Below are 21693 nucleotides of genomic sequence, written 5' to 3'. Positions count from 1 at the left end.
GGCCATGACTCTGCTCCTTGGGGCCTCGATCTTGCTCTGCCTCTGCAATGACTTTGGGCTTGGCGTTTCCTTTCCCTTGACCTGGGGTCACCCAGCCTGGCTCAGCCCGTCTTGCAGCTTCCCCTGTTGCTGGGAGTAGCCTTCTGGGCTGATTTTTCATTTCTGTTTGGTACATATTTCCTTTCCCCTGGCTGAGCCCCCCGAGAGCCAGTCCTGGTTGGCCACACAGGGCGTCTTCCTCCACACTTGAGCCTTCTAACTAATGAGACATGAAGGGCCTTGACTGGCTGGGAGGAGGGGGGAGGGTTTTTTTAAAAAACATTTTAAAAATTAGTGAGATATGTGACCAGCATCAACTTTACCATCTTACCATGTACCATTCAGTGGGTTTTAGCACATTCACAAGGTCATATAAACATCATTACTATTGAATTCCAGAGGCTTTCCATCACCTCTGAAAAGCCACACCCCCATTAGCAGGCACTCTGCACCCCTGGTCACCCCCATCCTCTGGAAAAGAGACCTACTTTCCACCTCCACAGACTTGTCTGTTCTGGACACATCACACAAGTGGAATCACAATTCATAATGCTCTGCGTCTGGCTTCTCTAAGCATCATGTTTTCAAGGGTCATCCACGTTGTCACAGGTGTCAGGAGTTCGTTTCTTTCTTCCCTCGTTTTTTTGTTTTTTGTTTTTTTTTTAAGATTTTATTTATTCATGAGAGACACAGAGAGAGAGAGAGAGAGAGGTGGAGACACAGGCAGAGGGAGAAGCAGGCTCCATGCAGGGAGCCCGACGTGGGACTCGATCCCCGGTCTCCAGGATCACGCCCTGGGCCAAAGGCGGCACTAAACCACTCAGCCCCCCGGGCTGCCCTCTTTCTTCCCTCATTTGAGTGATATTCCATCATACAGATAGTGTTTTCTTTTCTCACCCATTGGGTAATGGACACTGGGGCTGTTTCCCCTTTCTGGCTGTTGTGAATGATGCTCCAGGGTCGGAACATCCGTCTTCAGTGCTCTCATTACAAACCCTGGCATGGGAGGGAAGGGGCTTTAGGTTTATGGGGGAAGGGAATGCAAGGAAGGAGGAGGACAAGAGGAGGAAGGGGAGGGGCAGAGAGGGACAAAATGAAGCTCTGCCTGGGATGAAGCTTTGGAGCCAGATGGTGAAGTAAGGAATGCCTTGGAGAGGAGTTTGGACTTGATTCACCCCAGGGAACTTTGGAAGGCTTCTGAGTAGAATGGAAGGACAGTATGGAACCTGCATCTTAGGAAGGCCTGGCAGTGCCACAGAGGACAGTGTGGAGCTAAGAGAGGCTGGAGGCCAAAGACACTCTAAGAGCTATGGGAAGACAGAGCCACCTGGTACCCACTCTCTGTTCCCATGGAAACAGGACCCCGGTTTCCCTGTGGGCAACCACCCCTCCTCCACACTCCTCCTTTGTCTAAACCAAGCAGCACGTTGCACCTCCCTGGCCTCAGTGAATGGCCAAGGATAAGCATGACCAAAGACAGTCCAAACAATAACTCCAGGACTTCTGCAGAAATGGTAGAAAAGACACAGCCAAAAGGTGGAGCTGCTGCAGCCATCTTGCCACAATGAGGGAAACCCATCCTGAATAGGGACTAACCCAGAGGACACATTGCCAGGAGTTAGGGAGAGGTTAGCACCAGGCCACGTTGTCTGAGCTCTGATGAAGCTAGCCCCCACCCTCCAAAATCTAAGCCACAAATACCACCCCCGCTTTTTCTTAAACTAGTGGGAATTGAATTTTCTGTCATTTGCAACCAAAACAATGAGGGCCTGATCCAGGACAGAAGGACTAGGATGACTGCCAGAGGACAAACGGAGAAAAACACAGTTCAGATGGGAAGGTGAGGGAGTTAACATTTCTGAGGATGTTCTGTGTGCACTTAGAGATTATGTCAAACTCTCCCAACAAACCCTGCTGACAGGTGCTAAGAGGTTGGAGGGCAGCCTGGGTGGCTCAGCGGTTTAAGCACCTGCCTTTGGCCCAGGGCGTGATCCTGGAGTCCCAGGATCGAGTCCCATGTCAGACTCCCTGCATGGAGCCTGCGCCTCCCTCTGCCTGTGTCTCTGTCTCTGTCTCTCTCTGTCTATCATGAATAAATAAATAAAATAGTTTAAAAAAAAAAGTGATGGAGCTGGGATTTAAGCTCCAAGTGCTTTGTCTCTCTGCCCTGCCATGCTGACCAACTTGGCACACAGCAAAGACACACTCAGAAGGAGTTGGAGGTAGCAGTCCAGGTGCCCGGGAGCCCAGCAGAGTTGGGGGAGTTCAAGGAGGGTTGTTTGGGGGGGATGCCTGGGACTACTGGGGCAGGTTGGGACTAAGGGGGACACCCAAATGGCTACTGGGCTGAGCTATTGGGTGACAGGAGCAGCACTCTGGTGAGGGGTGGGACTGGACTGATTGATCTGGGAGTTGCCCGCCTAAAGCTCACCGCACTCAAAAACTAGAGGACTAGGAGGTACTGCGGGTCTGGCTGAGGAGCAGGGAGCTGGAAGTGGAACTGACACTGCTGGCCTCCCAGTCTGGAGGTCACTGAGGTGGCTGTCATGGAGGCAGGGCTCCATCAGCTGCACTCGGGCTTTTGGGTCCCTTTGTCACCCTGGCCTCCATCGTTCTGGTTCCCTATCCCTGAGCAGCCAGGTCTGTTTGCTCCCTCCGGTCTGCTTCTACCTGGGCCCACAGCCAGTTCCAGATTCCCCCCACTCGACCCACCCTCCTGGGGTCCCAGGCTCCCTGCCACCCTGCCCTCCACAACCTGCCTGACAGCTGAAAGGCCAGCAGCTGCCTGGGCCAAGGGGTGCCTCGAAGGTCTCTGGGACAGCTGCTGCCCTGTGACCCTGCTGACCCTCTGCTCCCTGCACGCTGCTGCCTGAGGGCCCAGCCAAGCCCGTCTCCTCTGCCCACTCCATCACTCCCAGATCTTTGCAGGCTCTAAAGCATCTATACTAAGAAAGACCTCAAAGGTTGAGTCAGCAGGCCCCACTGCTCCCTCCAGGAGCAGGAGAAGAACCAGGCCAGAATCTAGAAGGCATAGCCATTCCTGATCCCGGCAGGTCCTTCCCAAGGCTTGCATTCCCCTCGAGACTCTGTTCTCTTCAAATGCTCTGTCCCTTAGGACACTTCTATAGGAGTGGTTTGCTTCTGGGGATGGATGTGGAAGGGCTAGGAGTCAAGGGCAGGAGAACTCGGAGAATTAATTGTGTATTACATACACACACAGCGATCTGGCCCCTCCACTCCTCTGCTATCCATGTCCCATCCCATGGGTAACCCCCTCCCCATGAATCCATCAGGATGCCTGCTTCCTGAGAGCAGGGAGCCTGTCCCATACCTGTGCAATGCATCGTGGGCAATAGGCCCACGGGAGATACCTGCAGAAGGAACGCCTTCCCTTCCACCTTCCCAGACAGGTGCCTAGAGAGAAGGAAGCAGGAGTGCCTCTGCCCCTGGTGTGTGGACCTGGAGCTGAGCCCATCAGTTCCCACACCTGCTCCTGTTTGCAAACACTAGCTGCGGGCCCACTCTGTGTCAAGATGGCATCAGGATGGCTTCGGGACACAGAGGTAAACCGAACACACAATGTCTGTTCCACCCAGAGCTCCCGTCCAGTGCAGAAACTGCAAACAAGCAAACACCAGGCAGAGATGCAGGCAAATGCTGTGGAGAAAACCAAGGTGGGCAGAGCACAGACAGAGAAGCCCTTGCCTCTAGGCTCTTACTTCCCAAACCCTGTCTCCTCTCTGCCCCCTTCTGGTTGTCCCAAACATCATGCCATTTATTCACTGATCTAGTAGTTAGCTCAGCTCATCAGTTACCTGCTACGTTTCACACACTCTGGGGGAGACCCTGGTGGCTACCATCTGGTGGGGGGTGGACATGAATCTGTTGCCAGTGGCACAGAGGGTAGTCCAGAGTTTCTCCAAAGGTATCAAGGGGACTTGACATGAACTGGGGGTGCGGAAGTCTTCCCTCGGGGAGAGATGCAGCAGCCCAGCAGGATGCGCTAGGGAGGTGGTCAGATGAGGCCAGGGACCGGGCATGCGCAAGGCGGCTGCCCCTGCTACAGAGGGAGAGGGGGCAGGGGAAGCCCTGCTCAAGGATCATGGGCCAGGATGTGTGTAAGCAAGGGTATGTGGGTGCAGAATGGGCAGGTGGCATATCATCTTCACCCTTAGAATCCTCCACCTCCCTTGGTGGCCCCACTGACCTCCTTTCCCTCTCTCACCCACTCCACCCTGAGTCATCACCCTGGATTGGGCTCGACCTTTCCTTCTCCTCACTGCATGGGCCCTGTGGCTAGTCTGTCACCAAATTCCAATCTTTTTGGGTTTTTTTTTTTTTTTAAGATTTTAGTTATTTATTCATGAGAGATACAGAGAGAGGCAGAGACATAGGCAGAGAGAAAAGCAGGCTCCATGCAGGGAGCCCCACGTGGGACTCAATTCCAGGACTCCAGGATCACGCCCTGGGCCAAAGGCAGGCACCAAACAGCTGAGCCACCCAGACATCCCAATTCCAATCTTTCTATTTTATTACCTCCAACTCTGGCTTTTATGCCACAGCTCAGAGCCAAGTTCTGCCTCTTTCCTGAACCAACTGTCTCCGGAGTGGCCCCTGCCTCCGATCAGGTCTCCCTCCAGATCCCCCCTTCTGAAGCCACCTTACTAAGCAAAACTATGCAGCCAGTCCACAGAGAAGAAACTAGGAATGGCCCTGAAGCCAGTGCAAAGATGGCCAAACTCAGCGTAAGAAAATCACAAACTAAAACTCCACTGAGGCTTTTTTGGCTTGGTTTAATTTTTCCCTTGCAGGCTGGCAGAGATCATAGAGCTTGAGAACCAGGCACTGGTGAGGCTGAGGAGGAAGGGGCCCTGCAGTGTGAACAGGGGCCTGGTACCCAGCATATCCCCTAGAAGGACCAATAGACAGAGCTGACCAAATGACAACTGCAAGTGCCCTTTTACCCTTAGGCACGTAGCAAGTATTCTGCAGCTGTGCTCACATGTGTGTGAATGGACATCCGTAGAAGGTGACTCACTGCAGCCCTGCTTGTCACAGGAGAGGGCTGGGAAAAACCGAGAGGTCCACTGGCTGAAACCAACTAGGTATACTCTGACACCCTGGAATACTAGACAGCAGCCTCAAAGTGAAACTGGGGACATTTTCTGTGTGCTGATATGGGGTAGTCAAACATATAATGTTAACCGGAAAAAAATAAGGTGCAGAACAATGAGAAGAGCAGAAGCTTATGAGCTGTGGTTTCTCAGACTCCCTACAGAGTCACCTCCCCTGCCTGACAGCAGAGACTGTCCTCTCCCCAAAGCCACCAGGACCTGCAGTACTTGGGGGGCTCTCCTTGCCTATATATTGCTATTTGAGTTAAATCAATCAATCAATCAATCAATCAATCAATCAATCCTTGGATGGCTCAGCAGTTTACTGCCTGCCTTCGGCCCAGGGCATGATCCTGGAGGCCCGGGATCGAGTCCCACATTGGGCTCCCTGCGTGGAGCCTGCTCCTCCCTCTGCCTGTGTCTCTACCTCTGTTTCTCTCTGTGTCTTTCATGAATAAATTTAAAAATCTGAAAAACTAAAAACTAGGGCATCCCGGATGGCTCAGCAGTTTAGCGCTGCCTTGGGCCCAGGGCCTGATCCTGGAGATCCGGGATTGAGTCCCGCTTCAGGCTTCCTACATGGAGCCTGCTTCTCCCTCTGCCTATGTCTCTGCCTCTCTCTCTCCTCTCTGTGTACTCTCATGAATGAATAAATAAAATCTTTAAAAAATATAAATAAAAAATAAATAAATAAATAATTAATAAATAAATAAATAAATAATGAGAGGGGCTCTGCTTGCACAGGCGAAGAGTATCTCTAGAAGTGTTTATAAGAAGCTGATGAAGCTGGTTGTCCCCGAGGAGAACGGGTGCCTAGGGAACAGAGGTGAGAAGGAGATTTTGCCTTGAGGATGGGGTTTGTCACACTGGAGGCTCTGGAAAATTGAGTGATGGTCACCAAAATAAGAGGGATGGATGCTGGGCCAGGAAAACAGAGCTCACCCACTATCCTCTTGGACTCTCCCCCTCTCCTATGCCATGGTCTAACTGGATAACTCTTGTTTTGTGATCACACCTCGCATCTACCTGTACTCCTCCTGACCCTTGCCTTTGCCTCTGCCTGCTTCCCCTGGAAAAGCCTTCCCTTTCCTTCCCTGGTGAACTCCTACTTATCTGTTAATACCTGCTCATATATCACCTCCGCCTTGAAGTTTTCTTAGCACTCCCATCTGCTTCTTCACCTCTAGCAAAACAAATCCTTCTCATTTCTATTCTTTTGAGTTCTTTCAGTCCACAGACACTGACGGAGCTTCATCCATGCTGGCCTGGGATAGATAGAAGTGAATCAAAGCCAGCCTCTACTCTGGATGACCTCCTTTATGGCACAGAATGTGCAATTTTAGAATTGGTTATTTGTTTTATTTGAGGTTATCTGTTCCCTGCTGGCTGGGGACCAGCCTTGGCCACCTACGTCTTCTCTAGTCCAGCCCAACCATAGGCAAGTAGAATCAAATATGAATTTTCTTTTTTTTTCAAATATGAATTTTCAAAATCAACAGTGATAAGGTGTCTGGAGGAGGTGGGGAGTGTCGAAGACTGCCTCTGCTGACTCTGTGTTCCCCAGGCCAAAGGACAGCAATGTAGCTTGGATGCTCCCAGAAGCCTCTGGGGAAAATGCCTGGGCTGGTCCCTCCTAGGACAGAGCTGTCACCACTCTGGAAACTGCCATGGCCCTAGGCCTGGGGCCAAAATCCTGACCCAAAGGAAAGTTCCCCCACAAGGTCCTGACACCCAACTCCCCAGGAGGGGTTCAAGACAGAGGCAGAAACTGGGGGGCAGCTCCAAGGGGACTCTCATCTGGAATCCCAGCCCCTGGTAGATCAGAGTTTGCTAAAGGAGGGTGAAGAGCGACAAGGGCAGGGATGTAGTTGGCAGGAGCCCAGGGGAGGAAGGAAACAAGAAACAATCAAGGAAAAATCCAACCCAGGCCTGGGGTTGGCTGAGGCCATGGGCCAGCGGCTGAGCTCAGGCTGGGGTGGAGGAGGCTCCTGCCCAGCTCCCTGCTGCCCCGTGGCCCTGCATGGTGGGGGTGCTAAAGCCTCTTCCAGATACTTTATCTCTTTTTACTGGCCCCTGGAAGTCCCCCCAAGATTCTTACTACACTTCCTTTGTGACCCTCTGCTCCTAGACCTGCCCCTAGACTCCTGGTCACTATGGTCCCACCTGCCTCCCAGGGCCCTACATTGCCAGGTAAGTGAGGCTGCAGAGAGCTTGTGTCATCCTGGGGTCCTTCCCTGCCGGCTGTCCATCCTCCCCAGCCAACCTTGGAGGAGGGGGCTTCTGACTCTCTCCATGACTGCTGGGGATGCTGACGTGAATGATTTCCAGGAAGAAGGGGCTGGGAGGGAAGGAAGGGCTGAGTCAGTCACTGTGTGGTGATTACAGAGCTCTGTTGGTGGGGGCGGGGGGTGGGGGACGGTGTGGGAGAAGCCAGCGAGACCCATCCCAGGGCCAGGGAGAGCTCCCAGCGGAAAAGAAAGTTGAATAGCCCATTCCAGGCATTTCTCCATCCTAGCCTTCCCTGCAGCTAATCCCTCCCAAACGCCCTTCAGGGTCCTGCCCCCACAATCACCAGGGTGTCCAGGAGCCCTTCCAGTGAGAACAGTCCAGGCTGTGGCTGAGGTATCAGACCCTGAACATGGGGTGCATGCAGGAGGGGCCGGGGGCAGGACACTTGTCCAGAATATCTGTTGCATCAGAAATGCAGGACACCCTGGTTATTCCCTGGCCCAGGATCCCATCCTCCCTACCCACACTCAGGCCCTTACACACAGCCAGAGAAGTTGTGTAAAAAAGTCAATTTTAGCAAATGAAATCCTGTTTCATAAATGTGCATTAATTGCAGGGCTTCCACAGCAGCTGGGTGTGTATGCAAAAATCCTGCCTATTCAGCAAAACCTTGAGGAGAGGAGCTGTCAGCAGGCTCCTTAGGGATTCCTCCAGCCACAGCCTAGTGACATAAACTCGTCTGCGCATGGAGAGAATGAACTGCTCACCTGAGTGCTTGTAAAGCACAGAACCCACCACCAGGCCCAAATCATGCCTTGGATGTAGGCTTCGTGCGGGTGGGCCCTGAGCTCTGGCTGATGGCAGGAGTATACTGAGCACCATGGGGAGATAGCACTTAGGTGGAAGCTTGTCATGTCCAGGCAGATTTAAACAGTCCCCAGAGCACAGACGGTGATTCCTATGCTCTGAACCTTGGTTAGGAGTCCTGGCCTGGCAGCCATGCTAGAGAGGTTTCTAACTAGTCCCTGAAGGAGGTAGCAGGGGTAGGGCCAGGCTGAGGGAGCCAAATCGGCTGTTCTCTGCTAATCCCCCAGTGCTCCCCATTGCCCACCCCCTCAGCCTCTCCAAAGAGTTCTGGAACTGGTTCCCAGTTTCATGTGGCCCACCTGCTGTCCCCCAAAGAGACTGTTAGCATGTATGCATGAAAGTGCCATCTGTGGGGCCTGTGTTCCCATCCACAAAACACACACTTTCTTATCTTGTTTGGGATTCATATAACTCTCTTTTTACAGGCAGAGAGGCTCAGACAGAGACTGTCCTTTGCCTGTGGCCACAGAGTAAGAGGACAGCAGAGCCAGCCCAGAACCCACGTCCATGGCGCAGAGGCAGTCCTCAAGGCTTGGCACAGAGCTGTAGTCTCCTCCCAGGGCTGTGCAAAAGAAGGCAGGGCAGCACAGAGGGGACAGTGGCTGGGTGAGAAGCCTGAAACAGGAGGAAGGCCCAAAGACCACAGATCTTGAACTTTCAGGCCAAGCAGATCACCATCAGGGCCCTGAGCTTCAGTTGTCCATCTTTCCTAGGGCGCTGAATCCCCAGCGACAAGAATAGCACCTGTCACCTAATAGATGTGCAAGTCTCTGTTGAATCACTGAATGGAGGAAGGGCAGTTTCCTTCCACCTGTCTCCAGCGCCCTGCAAAGGGCCTGCTCTTCAATAAATATTTATAGTACTGAGTGAGTGAGTGAGTGAGTGAGTGAGTGAATGAATGAATGAAACAGTTGGAAGGAGTCTAAGTATGGATTCCACCCTCGCCCCGGAAGCCACGTAGACTGATGGCACACCGGCGTACCCAGGTCACTGCCCACACACCCTCCGTGCCCTCTCTTCAAAAGGGCAGTAAACTCCTTAAAGCTCTCACCAAGTGTGTAATATTTTAACCCGGGGGCCTCCAAGGCCTCATTCATTCCCTTAGCCCCCACTGAATACACTTGCGCCGGCCCCTCCCCGGGCCCAGCCCCCAGGAAGGGAAGCGTCCAGAGGCACTCGGTGAATCCTGAAGACCTGTAATTCGGTCTTCCGGCTGCCGCCCCCTTAGCCCTCCGAACCTCGAGAGTTTGGGCCCCCGGCAGGCGCAGCGGGAGTCCGCGGAGTCAGCCCCGGCCCCCACACCTCCCGGCCCGCAGCCGCCGAGCCCGCGCTGGAACCCGCGCTCCCGAGCGCCTGCTGCTCGCCGGCGCCGCGCCACGGGCGGGGGAGCACGGGCGGGGCCCGCAGAGGGCGGGGTGTGGGCGGGGCCCGGCTGGGGCGGCCCGGGCATTGGCTCCGCGGGCCGGGGGCGGGGCTTCGGGGGCCAGGGACCTCTCCGTGAGTTCACAGCCGGGATCGTGTCCCAGAGCCGCTCCGTCCAGCTCTCGGGCTGTCGTAGCCCGCGGGTTCACCGCCTGCGCGCCTCAAGGTAAGGTCGGCCCGGGACTCTGCAGCCCGTCTGCGACTCCCAGGGGCCCCCCGAGAGGCTACCCCCGTGGGGTCCCTGCTCCTGTGTCACTACCGCACAGGTCCTTTCCCCGGAGCCTCGGGCTACACGGTGTTTCCCGCCCGCGCCTCGGTCCAGGCGGCCACGCCCGCGCCTCCTCCGCCTGCGAGGCGCTGCTCCTCCCGCACCCGAACTCGTGGGCCCGCCCTTCACTCTGCGCCTTCGCCCCCTCCCCACACCCCGGACGCGGGAGCGCCCTCCCGCCGCCCTGCGTCCCCGCCCGGGCTGGGGTCGTATTTTTAGTCTATGATGAGGTGTCCTCCTATCTTTAGCCGGGGCCGCGAGTGTCCTGAAACGGATCCGGGCTGGGCGCTCGGGCAGAGGGCGGGGAGGGGTCGGCGCGGGAACCCGAGCTGCGGCTGGGGAACCGGACCCGCGGGAGCCAGGGGTGGGGGCCTGCACGCCCGAGCTCTGGCCCTGCGCCGAGCGGACACTCGGACATCGCCCAGGCCGGAAAGCACGGGGGAGGCTCCTCCCAGAGCTTGGAGACCCTGGCAAGGTCCCCAGCATCCCCTCTCCCCCCTACTGTCTGGTTGTGAGACCAGAACGCTCCGAGACAAGAAGATCCCTCGGACAATCAGTCTCTGGTACGTGAACGTGCGGCCCCTTGGAGGGCCCCTGTCTGGAACCCCAAGCGCGCTGGAGACCCTAATGCGCGCCGGGACTTCTCTGAGAAGCGGGGCGACAGAGCGCGCGCCACCTAGCGGCCGCGGAGCGGAGCGCCGCCCCGCGCAGGGACCCCGGGAGACTCCGCGGCCAGCAGGCGAGCCTGCGCCCTCCGCCCCCAGCGCAGGCAGGCAGAAGGCGGTCGCGTGGAGGATGGGGGCATTCGTTTTTGGTCTTGTTCAGAGCACTGTCCTTGGATAATCAAAATGCTCGAGGAAGGCCCTACGGCTATTTGCGGAATGAATTGACAGGACTGACAGTGACCCTGTCTGTTGTACATCTGCTCTCACTTGCACTGTGGCGGCAGCGTCTTCCAGTAGCCCTCTGTTGATGGCTTTGTCAGCCCATTTTATAGATGGGGAAAGTGAGGACCAGAAAGCTGAGGGTCACAGAGGGAGTCCCAGATGGACATGGATTCAAGGTCCGGCTGCTGATTTCAACATCAGAGGGCTGCTCTTTGAACATCATTAGTGGAGAGTGGCCTAGTACTCCTCAGGCGACAGAAGGGGCTGTGCCTCCCGGAAGTCATTTTCTCTGAAGGAGGCCCAGGGCTCCTGCCCAGAGCAAGCTCCCGTCTGCTCCTCCCACTGCTGGGGGAAGCTGCACCTCTGAGGCCCCCCACAGCCTTGTCCTGGTGGAGAGCTCATTCTCATATCTCTGGATCCTTGCAAGTTGGGGACCAAGTGACCCCAGCCTAGCTGGGAACCTGTCCTGCTCCTGTTTTCAGAAGTTGGGTCCGAGCCACAGGGACCTGGTGCATGCTGATACTCACTTGTCCTCTTACCAGCTGGGTGACCTCATCAACATTCAGGTCTGTGAGGTTCAGCTTCTGCCTCTGTAAAAGGCAGTGGTGACACCCACCGTGCTGTGCCTGGGAGCTTTAAAATGGGAACTATGCAAGGGCAGCTGGAGCCTGGGGTCTCACACTTGCCAAATCAGAATACTTGGGGCTTGATGATTGCAATTCCCAGCTCTCCCCTGGGTGGCTGACGCTGACCCAACCCTCCCCCCGCCAGCGCCAGTTCTCCCCACATCTGGAATTGGGCGGGTACATCTGGCTCAGAGTGAGACAGCTGTCAGGGACGCCTGATTTATTGTGGAAACACTCAGGCTGTCTTGGCGCCCTGTATGATTGGAGGGGGGACGACAAATCCCACCAGTCTGCCCCACTCCTTATGAGTGGAAAGGAAGGAAAAGCTGCCCCAGGACTGCTCGCCTACCAAGGAGACAGGTAGGATGTGTATGGGCATGCCCCCTGGTCTGGCATGGTAGGCACAGGTAAATGTCTGTTCAGTGAGTGAGGGATAGGATCCCAGGACCTCGAGGTACCCACTGCCTCCCCCACTCTCCCTCCAGATCCTTTCAAGCTTAGCTGGAATTCTGCCATTGGAGACTCATTCCTTTGTTTCCTGTTAAGCGGCAGGTGCTCAGGGAGGGGCAAGATGTCCGGTCTCTGTGGCTCAGTGTGGCTGACCTGGGGTGTCCGGTCCTGGGGTGGGGTTTCCTGAGTGAGGGCCTGGGCTGGGAGTTGGGACTCTGCCTCTCCTGCATCCTCCTTCCTGCTCCCTCCTACCAGCCCCCTCATTCTCCCTTCTCCTTGCCCAGGGTAGAGAATTGGACCGGCCAGGCCTCCCAGCTGTTTCTCCGCCCCTCTCTGGCCTATTTCCCACCTGCTCAGCTCCTGGCCGCCTGGGGAGGGGGCCGTGGAGGAGGGGTGCTCATCTGGCTACCCTCTGGATGACCTTGGACACGTTTCTTTCTTTGCTTTTTGTGCTCTGATTCTCCATCTGGGTTCTCTCAGATCCATGTACAGGGGCCAATCCCCCACCGTGGGAACGCCAACAAGGGCTTGCAACCCTTCCTTTTTCTATTAAGCCACTATGACACCTCACTAGAGTGCTCTTATTTTCTCCACAATAAAAATAGCTTTATTCTTTCTGATTACATAAATACTATGTGCACCTAAATAATACATGCTTATTATTAAGAACTGAGCTTATAAAAGTATGAAGAAGAAAGGCAAAGTCATCTGAAATCTGCCACCTGAAAGATGAAAGACCCATCACCAACATTTTGGCAACCATCTTTTCACAGTTACATATATCATTTTAGAATAACAGTACTGAATATCACAGGGAATTTTTTTTTCCAAGAGAAATGTTTTACTTTATAATGTATCCTTTGGTTACCTCAGCTTGCTTTCCCAGCAAATATCACAGATAATTTTTATCGAGGACACTTTTCCTCCCTTGGCACTGACCCCACCCCTCCTTCCCTGCCCCCCACCCCAGTCTACACAGCCCATATAACACAGTGCTGGTCTTCCAGATTCTTCTCTCTCTTCCCTAAAGATAGATTATTTATTTATTTATTTGTTTGTTTGTTTGTTTATGAGAGACACAGAGAAGCAGAGAATTAGGCAGAGGGAGAAGCAGGCTCCCTGTGGGGAGCCCAATGTGGGACTCTATTTCAGGACCCTGGGATCACAACCTGAGCCAAAGGCAGATGTTCAATCACTGAGCCACCCAGGTGCCCCCTCTTCTCTTTTTATATAGGATATTATCCTATTTGTACCTGTATCTGTAGGTACACGTGCATTCACAGAAAGGGACAGAGAGGAGGGGAGTTGGTCACTGCTATCAGAAATGGAATCTTTGGGCAATCTGGGTGGCTTAGCGGTTTAGCGCCACCTTTGGTCCAGGGCGTGATCCTGGAGACCCAGGATCAAGTCTCACGTCAGGCTCTCTGCATGGAGCCTGCTTCTCCCAATCTCTCTCTCTCTCTTTCTCTGTATCTCTATGAATAAATAAATAAAATCTTTTTTAAAAAAAGAAATGGAATCTTTTTTTAAGATTTTATTTATTTATTTATTTAAAGGATTTTATTCATTTATTCATGACACACAGAGAGAGAAAGAGACAGAGACACAGGCAGAGGGAGAAGCAGGCTCCATGCAGGGAGCCTGATGTGGGACCTGATCCCGGGACTCTAGGATTCTGCCCTGGGCTGAAGGCAGGTGCCAAACCACCGAACCACCCAGGGATCCCCTATTTATTTTATTTTAGAGAATGCGAGTGCTCAAGTAGGGTAGAGGCAGAGGGAGAGAGAGAATCTCAAGCAGACTTGCCACTGAGTGCAGAACCTGTTTTGGGGCTAAATCCATTGACCCCGAGATTGTGACCTGAGCCAAAACCAAGAGTCGGATGCTTAACCAACTGAGCCACCCAGGCACCCCAGAAATGGCATCTTCCATACTACTCTTTTGCATTTTGCTCTATCCCTCAGCAATGCCTTGTGCAAATCCCTCCAAAATGTTTTCTGGCTCCAATTTTTAAATGGGGATGAGAGGAGGGTGGTTGCAATGATGAAATGAGATGCGTTTGCAAAGAACTCAGCAAAATACCAGGCACAGAGCAGAGTCCCCCAAAATATGTGTACCCTCCACTCCATCTTCCCCTCAGGTGCAGGGCAGGGCAGAGGGATGGTAACTATGATTAGACTCAGTCCCAGAGCAAGGAACTGCAAACCTGGATGATAAAAGAGGAGCTGTGAGGTGACCTCACTTCCAGATGGGACTGAGATTGGGATCTGTCATTCAGTCCTGTTGGCTGAACACATACCATGTGTCCAGGCCTGGCACAGACAGGTAGGAGAGACAGAGGTTACGAGATCTCTCTCCTTGGTCAAGCCGGGGATTGGGATAAGTCTGTGAGAACCCCACAAACTTGGCACTTGCTATGTCTTGGGGCACAGTCAATGTGCAGTAGGTGGTGAGTACCCAGACAATGGTGATGAGCAGAGCCGGAAGCCCCAGAGCAAGAGACTCAGGCTCCCAGAACTCAGGTTCGCCACTGGTCAGGAGAGGGGCTCGGTTCTAGCAATCAGGCTGTAACGTGCAGGGAGCCTGTAAGCAAACACCTGCTTCCTCCAGCATGGCTCATCGAGGGAGAGTGACCCCACTTGGACTCCCCTGGGGCGGCTGATGCAGGGGGCCCGGAGATGACACGGATGCTTCTGCCTTTTGTCCTTCTGTCTCTGACTTTAATACCTTTGGTGTTTCAGCTCTTCAGCCCCCAGGAAGACACCTACGAGAACAAGACCTGAGAGCATCACTGTATACGAGAGCTCCACTTTTCTGCTGCTGACTTTCCAGATCCATTTCAACCCTTTTGGGAGAAAGTGATTTTTGTTGTCTCAACCTTCTGACTTCATTGACTATTAATCTTTCTTTTTCTCATTCCTTGGGCCAACTTCGATCACATTCCACACCATAGTCTTAGTCCTTTGGTAGGTTTCTGTGTCAGGAAACCACGCTCAGGGTGTCTCTGGCTGAGGTGGTAAGAGGAGGCAGCAGGAGGCTTCTGTCCCCACGGGTGCACTGTCCCCAGCCCCAGCAGCCAGGCCGGGGCACCAAGGTCACCATGTCCACCAAGGTGCCCATCTATCTGAAGCGCGGCAGCCGCAAGGGCAAGAAGGAGAAGCTGCGGGACCTGCTGTCTTCAGACATGATCAGCCCGCCGCTGGGGGACTTCCGACACACCATTCACATTGGCAGTGGCGGTGGCAGTGACATGTTCGGCGACATCTCCTTCCTGCAGGGCAAGTTCCACCTCCTGCCGGGGACGGTGGTCGAGGGACCTGAGGAGGATGGCTCCTTGGACCTCCCCTTCCAGTTCACCCGCACTGGCACGCTGTGTGGGCGTGAGCTGCCCGACGGGCCGTCCCCTCTGCTCAAGAATGCCATCTCCCTCCCTGTCATTGGAGGGCCCCAGGCCCTCACCCTGCCCACCACCCAGGCCCCACCCAAACCCCCGCGCCTGCACCTGGAGATCCCACAACCTTCCCCGCAGCCTTCCCCACAGGAGGCAGGGAGTGTGGACATCTGGAGGATTCCAGAGGCTGGCTCTGTGCACAATGGGCTGACCCCTGAGTTGGGGGCCGATGAGCCCTTCCTGTCCCATGCCAGCTCCCTGCTCTCCCTGCACGTGGATCTGGGGCCTTCTATCCTGGACGACGTCCTCCAGATCATGGACCAGGACCTGGGCCACATGCAGATCCCCACGTAGGACCAAGGCTGGCCAGGCCAGGACATCAGGATGGAGTGAATGTTAGAAGGCAGAGGGTGGCTGCAGCCCTGACCTAGATGTTGGGATCCCGAAGTCCCACTGTGTGGTCTCTGGCCAGTGATTTCTTTCTTTGAGCCTTTGTTTCCCTGCCTCCCAGCCTCTCCCCAGGGGCCGTGTGCCTTACTGCTTTCCCCTAAAACCCCCCAAGGACACCTGCGGAAGTCAGCCCAAAGTGCTCTGAGCATCTTGGGCCAGCTGGACCCCCAATGCCAACTGCTCCTCCTCCTGCCCTCACATCCCTTGGATGAAGGTGCTGTCAAGGTGGACTCCTCTTCCTACCTGACTTCTGCCTCAGCCCCATGGGAGTTTGGAGGCAGGGGAAGCAGGGCACAGCCAGCCAGACCTTTGGCTCCTTGTTCTGGACTAGGAACATGGCATCAGTGACCGAATGTCCCTCTGCCCCACCCTCTCACATGTCAGGAATTCTGGTGGCAATAAAACTTGCTGCTGCTGCTGGTAGCACACCCCACACCCTTAACCTAGGTTTCCTCCTGAAAACAGACCCATCTCTATGACCTGGGCTCACCCTGGGAAAGACCCCAACCTCAGAAGTCTTCGTGCCCTTTGAAATCTTCTACCTGATTCCAAGCCCATAGTGAAAATGGAGCAGGAACAACCCAAATGGCAACTGGGGCAATTACAACATTGCTTCTGGTTTACAAGAGGTGGCTGAGAGCTGGTGTAAGTCAGGTGCCGTCCCCAGGCTGCTGGGGTCTATTGGGGGAGACCCGAGCATGAAAGAATAACCCCAAGGCCTAGTGCAAGGGACCAGCAGCTTCTCCAGCTTCAGAGGACTAAGGGAGCACACAGGAGGGAGGACCCCAGCCCGGGGCTGAGAGGGATCCAACAGCTCTCATCAGCACTACTTAGTGAGCATTTACAGGGCACTCAAGGATGTTCCAGGTGCTGGGGATATCAGGCAGACTCAATCCCTGCTCTCCTGTAGTTTATATTCTAGTAGGAAAAGATGTTCAATTTGTAAGCAAGTAAGATGATTTCCAATTTTGTTGAACACCATAAAGATAATGAGATCAGGAGTTCCTGGGGTGGAGGTGTAGCTGGTATCAGGGCCCATTAAGATGGTCAGGTGTGACTCAGAGCCAAGCCTGAAGGCTAAGATATGCTTGTGCATAAGCAAAGACCCTGAGGCACCAGAATGAATGACAGAGGAGCCTCCATGTGGTGAAAAGAGCATAGATCTCGGAGTGATCTAATCTGTATGAAACTCCGTTTTTCCATCTCTAAAACAGAGTCAATGGTACCTACCTTGCAGGGTTGTGGGAAAAATTAGGGACAACGTTTACGAATTGCCACGTGGAAGGTATTCAAAAGTGGCTGTGGACATGAAGGGCTTGGGAAAGGCAGGAGTGTGAAGCTGGAAAAGCAGGTTGGCGTCTGGTGGGAATAGCTTTGCTTGCAAAGCTAAGGAGAAAATGGGGAGCTAGAAGGATTTTAGCAGGAGAAGCATGTGGTCAGATCCAGGTTTTAGAAGGATCACCACCCAGGCCAATGGATGATGGACCATAGGTCAGAAAGGAGGAAGCCATTGCAGGATGTGGAGGCCTGGACGGGACAGGGACAGAGGACGAGACAGTGTTAAGGTGGGGGTTGTGTCTGATTGGTACAGACCACGGAGGGGGGCCAGAGGCAAGTTCAAGTCTTGGTCTCCCCTTCTTCCATTCTCTGCTAATTCTTCTCCATCCTTCTGACCCTGCGAATCCAAGCCTCCCACCTTGCCCCCAGTCTTTCCTGCCTCCAGCCTCTGTGTCGGATGTCATAGTGGGGAATTTGAATTTGACCAGGAGGCATTTTCTTGGCCACGGAGCTATGAATGTGTGTGTTAAAATATATATAATATGAAATTTATCATTTTAACCATGTTTTAAGTGTATGATTCAGTGCCATAAAGTACATATTTTGAACCATCACCACCAACCATTCCAGAACTTTTTTTATCTTCCCAAAGTGAAACTCCATACCCATGAAACACTAATTTCACCTTTCCTTCCCCCCAGCCCCTGGCAACCACCATCTACCTCCTGTCTCTATGAACCCGACTACTCTGGAGACCTGATATAAGTGGAGTCACATAGTATTTGTCCTTTGGTGACTGGCTTATTTCATTTAGCCTGACGTCTTCAAGGTTCATCCACCCTGCAATGTGTGTTGGAATTTCCTTCTTTTAAAGGCTGAATAATATTCTATTATCTACCTTTACCACCTTCTGTTTATCTACTCATCCATCAATAGACACCTGGTTGCTTCTACCTTCAGGCTATTGTGAACAACGCTGCTATGAACATGAGTGTACAAATATCTGTCTGAGTCCTTGCTTTTAATTCTTTTGAATATATACGCAGAAGTGGAATTGCTGGATCATACTATGGTATGACATACTGTGTCATTCTATATTTAATTTCTTGAGGAACCACCATACCATTTTCCATAGAAGCTTCATCATGTTATATCCCCACCAAACTTTGTCTTTTTAATCTGAAAATTTTGCCATCACTTAGATATTAGTGGTTTCACTATCAGTAGTGGGATTTTATTTTATTTTTTTAAAGATTTTATTTATCTATGAGAGACACACAGAGAGAGGCAGAGACATAGACAGAGGGAAAAGCAGGCTCCTCACAGGGAGTCCCATGCAAGACTCGATCCCTGACTCCATCCCTGGACCCGGGATCACACCCTGAGCTGAAGGCAGACGCTCAACTGCTGAGCTACCCAGGTGTCCCAGTAGTGGGATTTTAACCCAGGCCTGTGCCTCTACCTGACTGCAACCCCCTCCTCCAACAGGGGTTCCAACCTTAGCCCCTGGGAAAGTGTGAGGGCAAAGCAAGAGGAGCCAAAGCCCAGCAGCTCCTTGCCTACAGGCTCCCTCTCTGTGCTTAAAAGGCTTGTCCCTTCTGCCTTGGAAAGGGGAGACAAGAAAAAAGGAAACCCTCCTTAGAGCTCTACCCAGCTGGAAGACCACACCTTCACCCTGGACCTGAGCTGAGGTCAGGGTAGCCATGCCTGTCTTGGTTCCCCTGGAACCGTTCCTCACCCACCCTGCATCAGGGACCCAAGGGCCCTGGGAAACCACTCAGGGCTGCTGTGTCAAGCTGGAAAAAGGGGCCTAGTCAGGGAACCTGAAGCGTCAGATGAACTAAATTAGGAATACTTGTGAGACACCTGGGTGGCTCAGTGGTTGAGCATCTGCCTTTGGCTCAGGTTGTGATCCCAGGGTCCTGGGGTGGAGTTCTGCATCAGGCGACCTGCAGGGAGCCTGCTTCTCCCTCTGCCTATGTATCTGCCTCTCTCTGTGTTTCTCATGAATAAACAAATAAAATCTTTTTTTAAATTAAAAAACTAGGAATACTTGCTTGCACCAAAGTAGCCATGGATGAACAGAAGGATCTTTCCCCTTCAGTTTGTACAGTACTACCCGGGCACCATGCCCTACAAACACCACCCACAAAAAGGAATTCCCAAAAATAGGAACAGAAGCTGTGGGGTGGCCAAAAAAATGACTGATGCCCCTATAGTTTACTGTTTTAAATGCCCAACATCCATGCAGTACTTACTATAAACATAAGATAATATAAGCCTCCCTAGTATAATGCATCTACTCTTTCTGTCAAAAATATATTCACACACATATATGTATATATTCACTCTTCTTCCAAAGGAAGACAACTCAAAATCTTGTCAACGATCATATCCACTTACAAGTCCAGGATTCCCAGGTGTTTTGTTTGTTTGGGGGTTTTTTTTGAATTTTTTTTTTTTTTTTTTACCAACCCATCACAATGTTTTGCAAACTATGAACCATGCTGTAAAGTTAGTTACCTCCAATACATCCTATATTTGAAAGTGGAAAGGAGAGAAGAATGGGAAAATTAAAATATGTAAAAATATACTTGACACAGCAAGAAGAGAAGTATCTGTAGAAGCTACAAACTTTGGGACGCCTGGGTGGCTCAGTGGTTGAACGTCTGCCTTCGGCTCAGGGTGTGATCCTAGAGTCCCGGGACAGAGTCCCCACATCGGGGTCCCTGCATGGAGCCTGCTTCTCTCTCTGCCTGTGTCTCTGCCTCTCTCTCTCTCTCTGTCTCTCATGAATAAATAAATAAAATCTTAAAAAAAAAAAAAAGCTACAGACTTTTTCTACAATGGAACTGTAGCTGGTATGAATAACTTCCCTTCCTTCACTATCCAGTTTGTATTCCCTTTGCCTTCAAAGATTTTCTTTTACTTTTTTTTTTTTTTTTTTTTTTTTTAGGGATTTTTTAAAAAAGATTTTATTTGACAGAGAGAGAGTACAAGCAGAGAGAACAACAGGCAGAAGGAGAGGGAGAAGCAGTTTCCCTGCTGAGCAGGGAGCCCAATGTGGGGCTCTATCCCAGGAAATGCAGGGCTCAATCCCAGAACCCTGGGATCATGACCTGAGCCAAAGGCAGACACTTAACCGACTGAGCCACCCAGGCATCCCTATTAAAAAAAAATTTTTAAAGTAACTCTACCCCCAACATAGGGATTGAATCCATAACCCTGAGATCAAGAGTTAGACTTCTATTTTTAAAGAACCCGAGTCCTCGGTGGATCTCTCTGTATAGAATTGACTTTTTCCCCAAAACACTTACTTTGAAACATGTCAAACCTACAGAAATACTGAAAGACTAGCACAATGTACATCCACATACCTTCATCTAGATTTGCTCATTTTTACCATTTGGCCTCGTTTGCCTTATCTCTTTGCCTAAAAAACTTTTTTCCTAACCTTTTGAAAATAAGTTGTGGACACTGTTACCCTTCATCCCAAATACTCTAGCCTTTATTCCCATGAAGTCTTTATTTAGCTTGCTTTAGTTTTATTTGGCTTCTTCAATCTATAGATTCACATCTTTCACATTTTTGGAAAATTATCATTTTCTTTTTCAACGTTGCTCCTGCTCCTTTCTCTCTCCTTACCCTCTGACATTCCAATTACAATTACCCTCTGGCATTCCAATTACAATTAATGTGTTTTAGGGGGCACCTGAGTGGCTTAGTTGGTTAAGCATCTGGCTGTTAGTTTCAACTCGGGTCTTGATCTCAGGGTCATGAATTCAAGACCTGTGTTGGGCTCCACACTGGGTATGGAGCCTACTTAATAAAATAAAAAATTTTAAATGTACAGTAGATCTCCCAATATATCTGTTTCTGCTCTACTTCTGTATTTTTTGTTCTTTTGTTTTTCTATGCAGTATTAAGGACAATTTCTGCCTACCTAGCTTCTAGTTTCTATGTTCCTTCTTCAGCTATGAGTAATCTGCTTAAAGGATTCATTCACTGTGTTCTTAATTTTGGTTATCTTATTGTTCAGTTTGAGAAGTTCCATGTTGTTCTTTTAAAATTCTTTTGTGGCACTTCTTAATAAGTACTTGTCCCCAAAAGATGTTTTTCTGCTCATTTTTAACTCCTCTAAACATAGTAAGCAATGTTATTTTATGGTCAATATAAGATAATTCCAGTATGTTCAATCTTTGGGTCAATTTCTGTCTTATATTTTTTGTATTGTTTCTTGTGCCAGGTTTATCCTCTCTGTTTGCCTGGGTATCTTTGATTACAGGCTGGATGTCATATCTGAAAAAGCTAAAAAAATAATTTGAGGACCAGGATAAACAGTGCATTCCTTCATAAAACCTATTACTCCATACCAATATGCATGTTTCTTCGAGGTGACCTGCGGCAGGATAAGGATGGGTCTATTTTAATCCAAATTCAAGGCTTAAGCTTCTCTGAACCACCCAGATATAATTCTGGGCTGCAAGTCCATACAAGTTGGGATCCCATCTTAAAGTTGTCCGTCTGTGGAGGGGTGTCCATCTTCCTCCCTTCGGCAGGCTTTGGATTTTGATTTTTAACCCTCCCCACCAAAAACCACCAACCAATACCTCAGTTTCACCTCAGTTATATCCTCCAGATTAGTAAATGTCCCCAGGACAAAAATTGCTTT

The 21693-nt window shown here is 51.7% G+C and overlaps 1 protein-coding gene across 1 annotated transcript; it reads left to right on the top strand.

The window, feature by feature from the left end:
• Positions 1-9698: 9698 nt before the first annotated feature.
• On the top strand, positions 9699-18025 carry CDC42EP2 (CDC42 effector protein 2). Its single transcript, XM_041722957.1, has 2 exons — positions 9699-9837; positions 14644-18025. The coding sequence occupies exon 2, from the start codon at positions 15003-15005 to the stop codon at positions 15645-15647; it is 645 nt and encodes a 214-aa protein (XP_041578891.1). The 5' UTR covers positions 9699-9837; positions 14644-15002; the 3' UTR covers positions 15648-18025.
• The last annotated feature ends 3668 nt before the right edge of the window (positions 18026-21693 follow it).

Source organism: Vulpes lagopus, chromosome 11 (assembly GCF_018345385.1).
Source record: "Vulpes lagopus strain Blue_001 chromosome 11, ASM1834538v1, whole genome shotgun sequence".
Lineage (NCBI taxonomy): Eukaryota > Metazoa > Chordata > Mammalia > Carnivora > Canidae > Vulpes > Vulpes lagopus.
The sequence above is the reverse complement of the archived record's forward strand: the minus strand, read 5'-3'. Positions and strand labels throughout refer to the sequence as shown.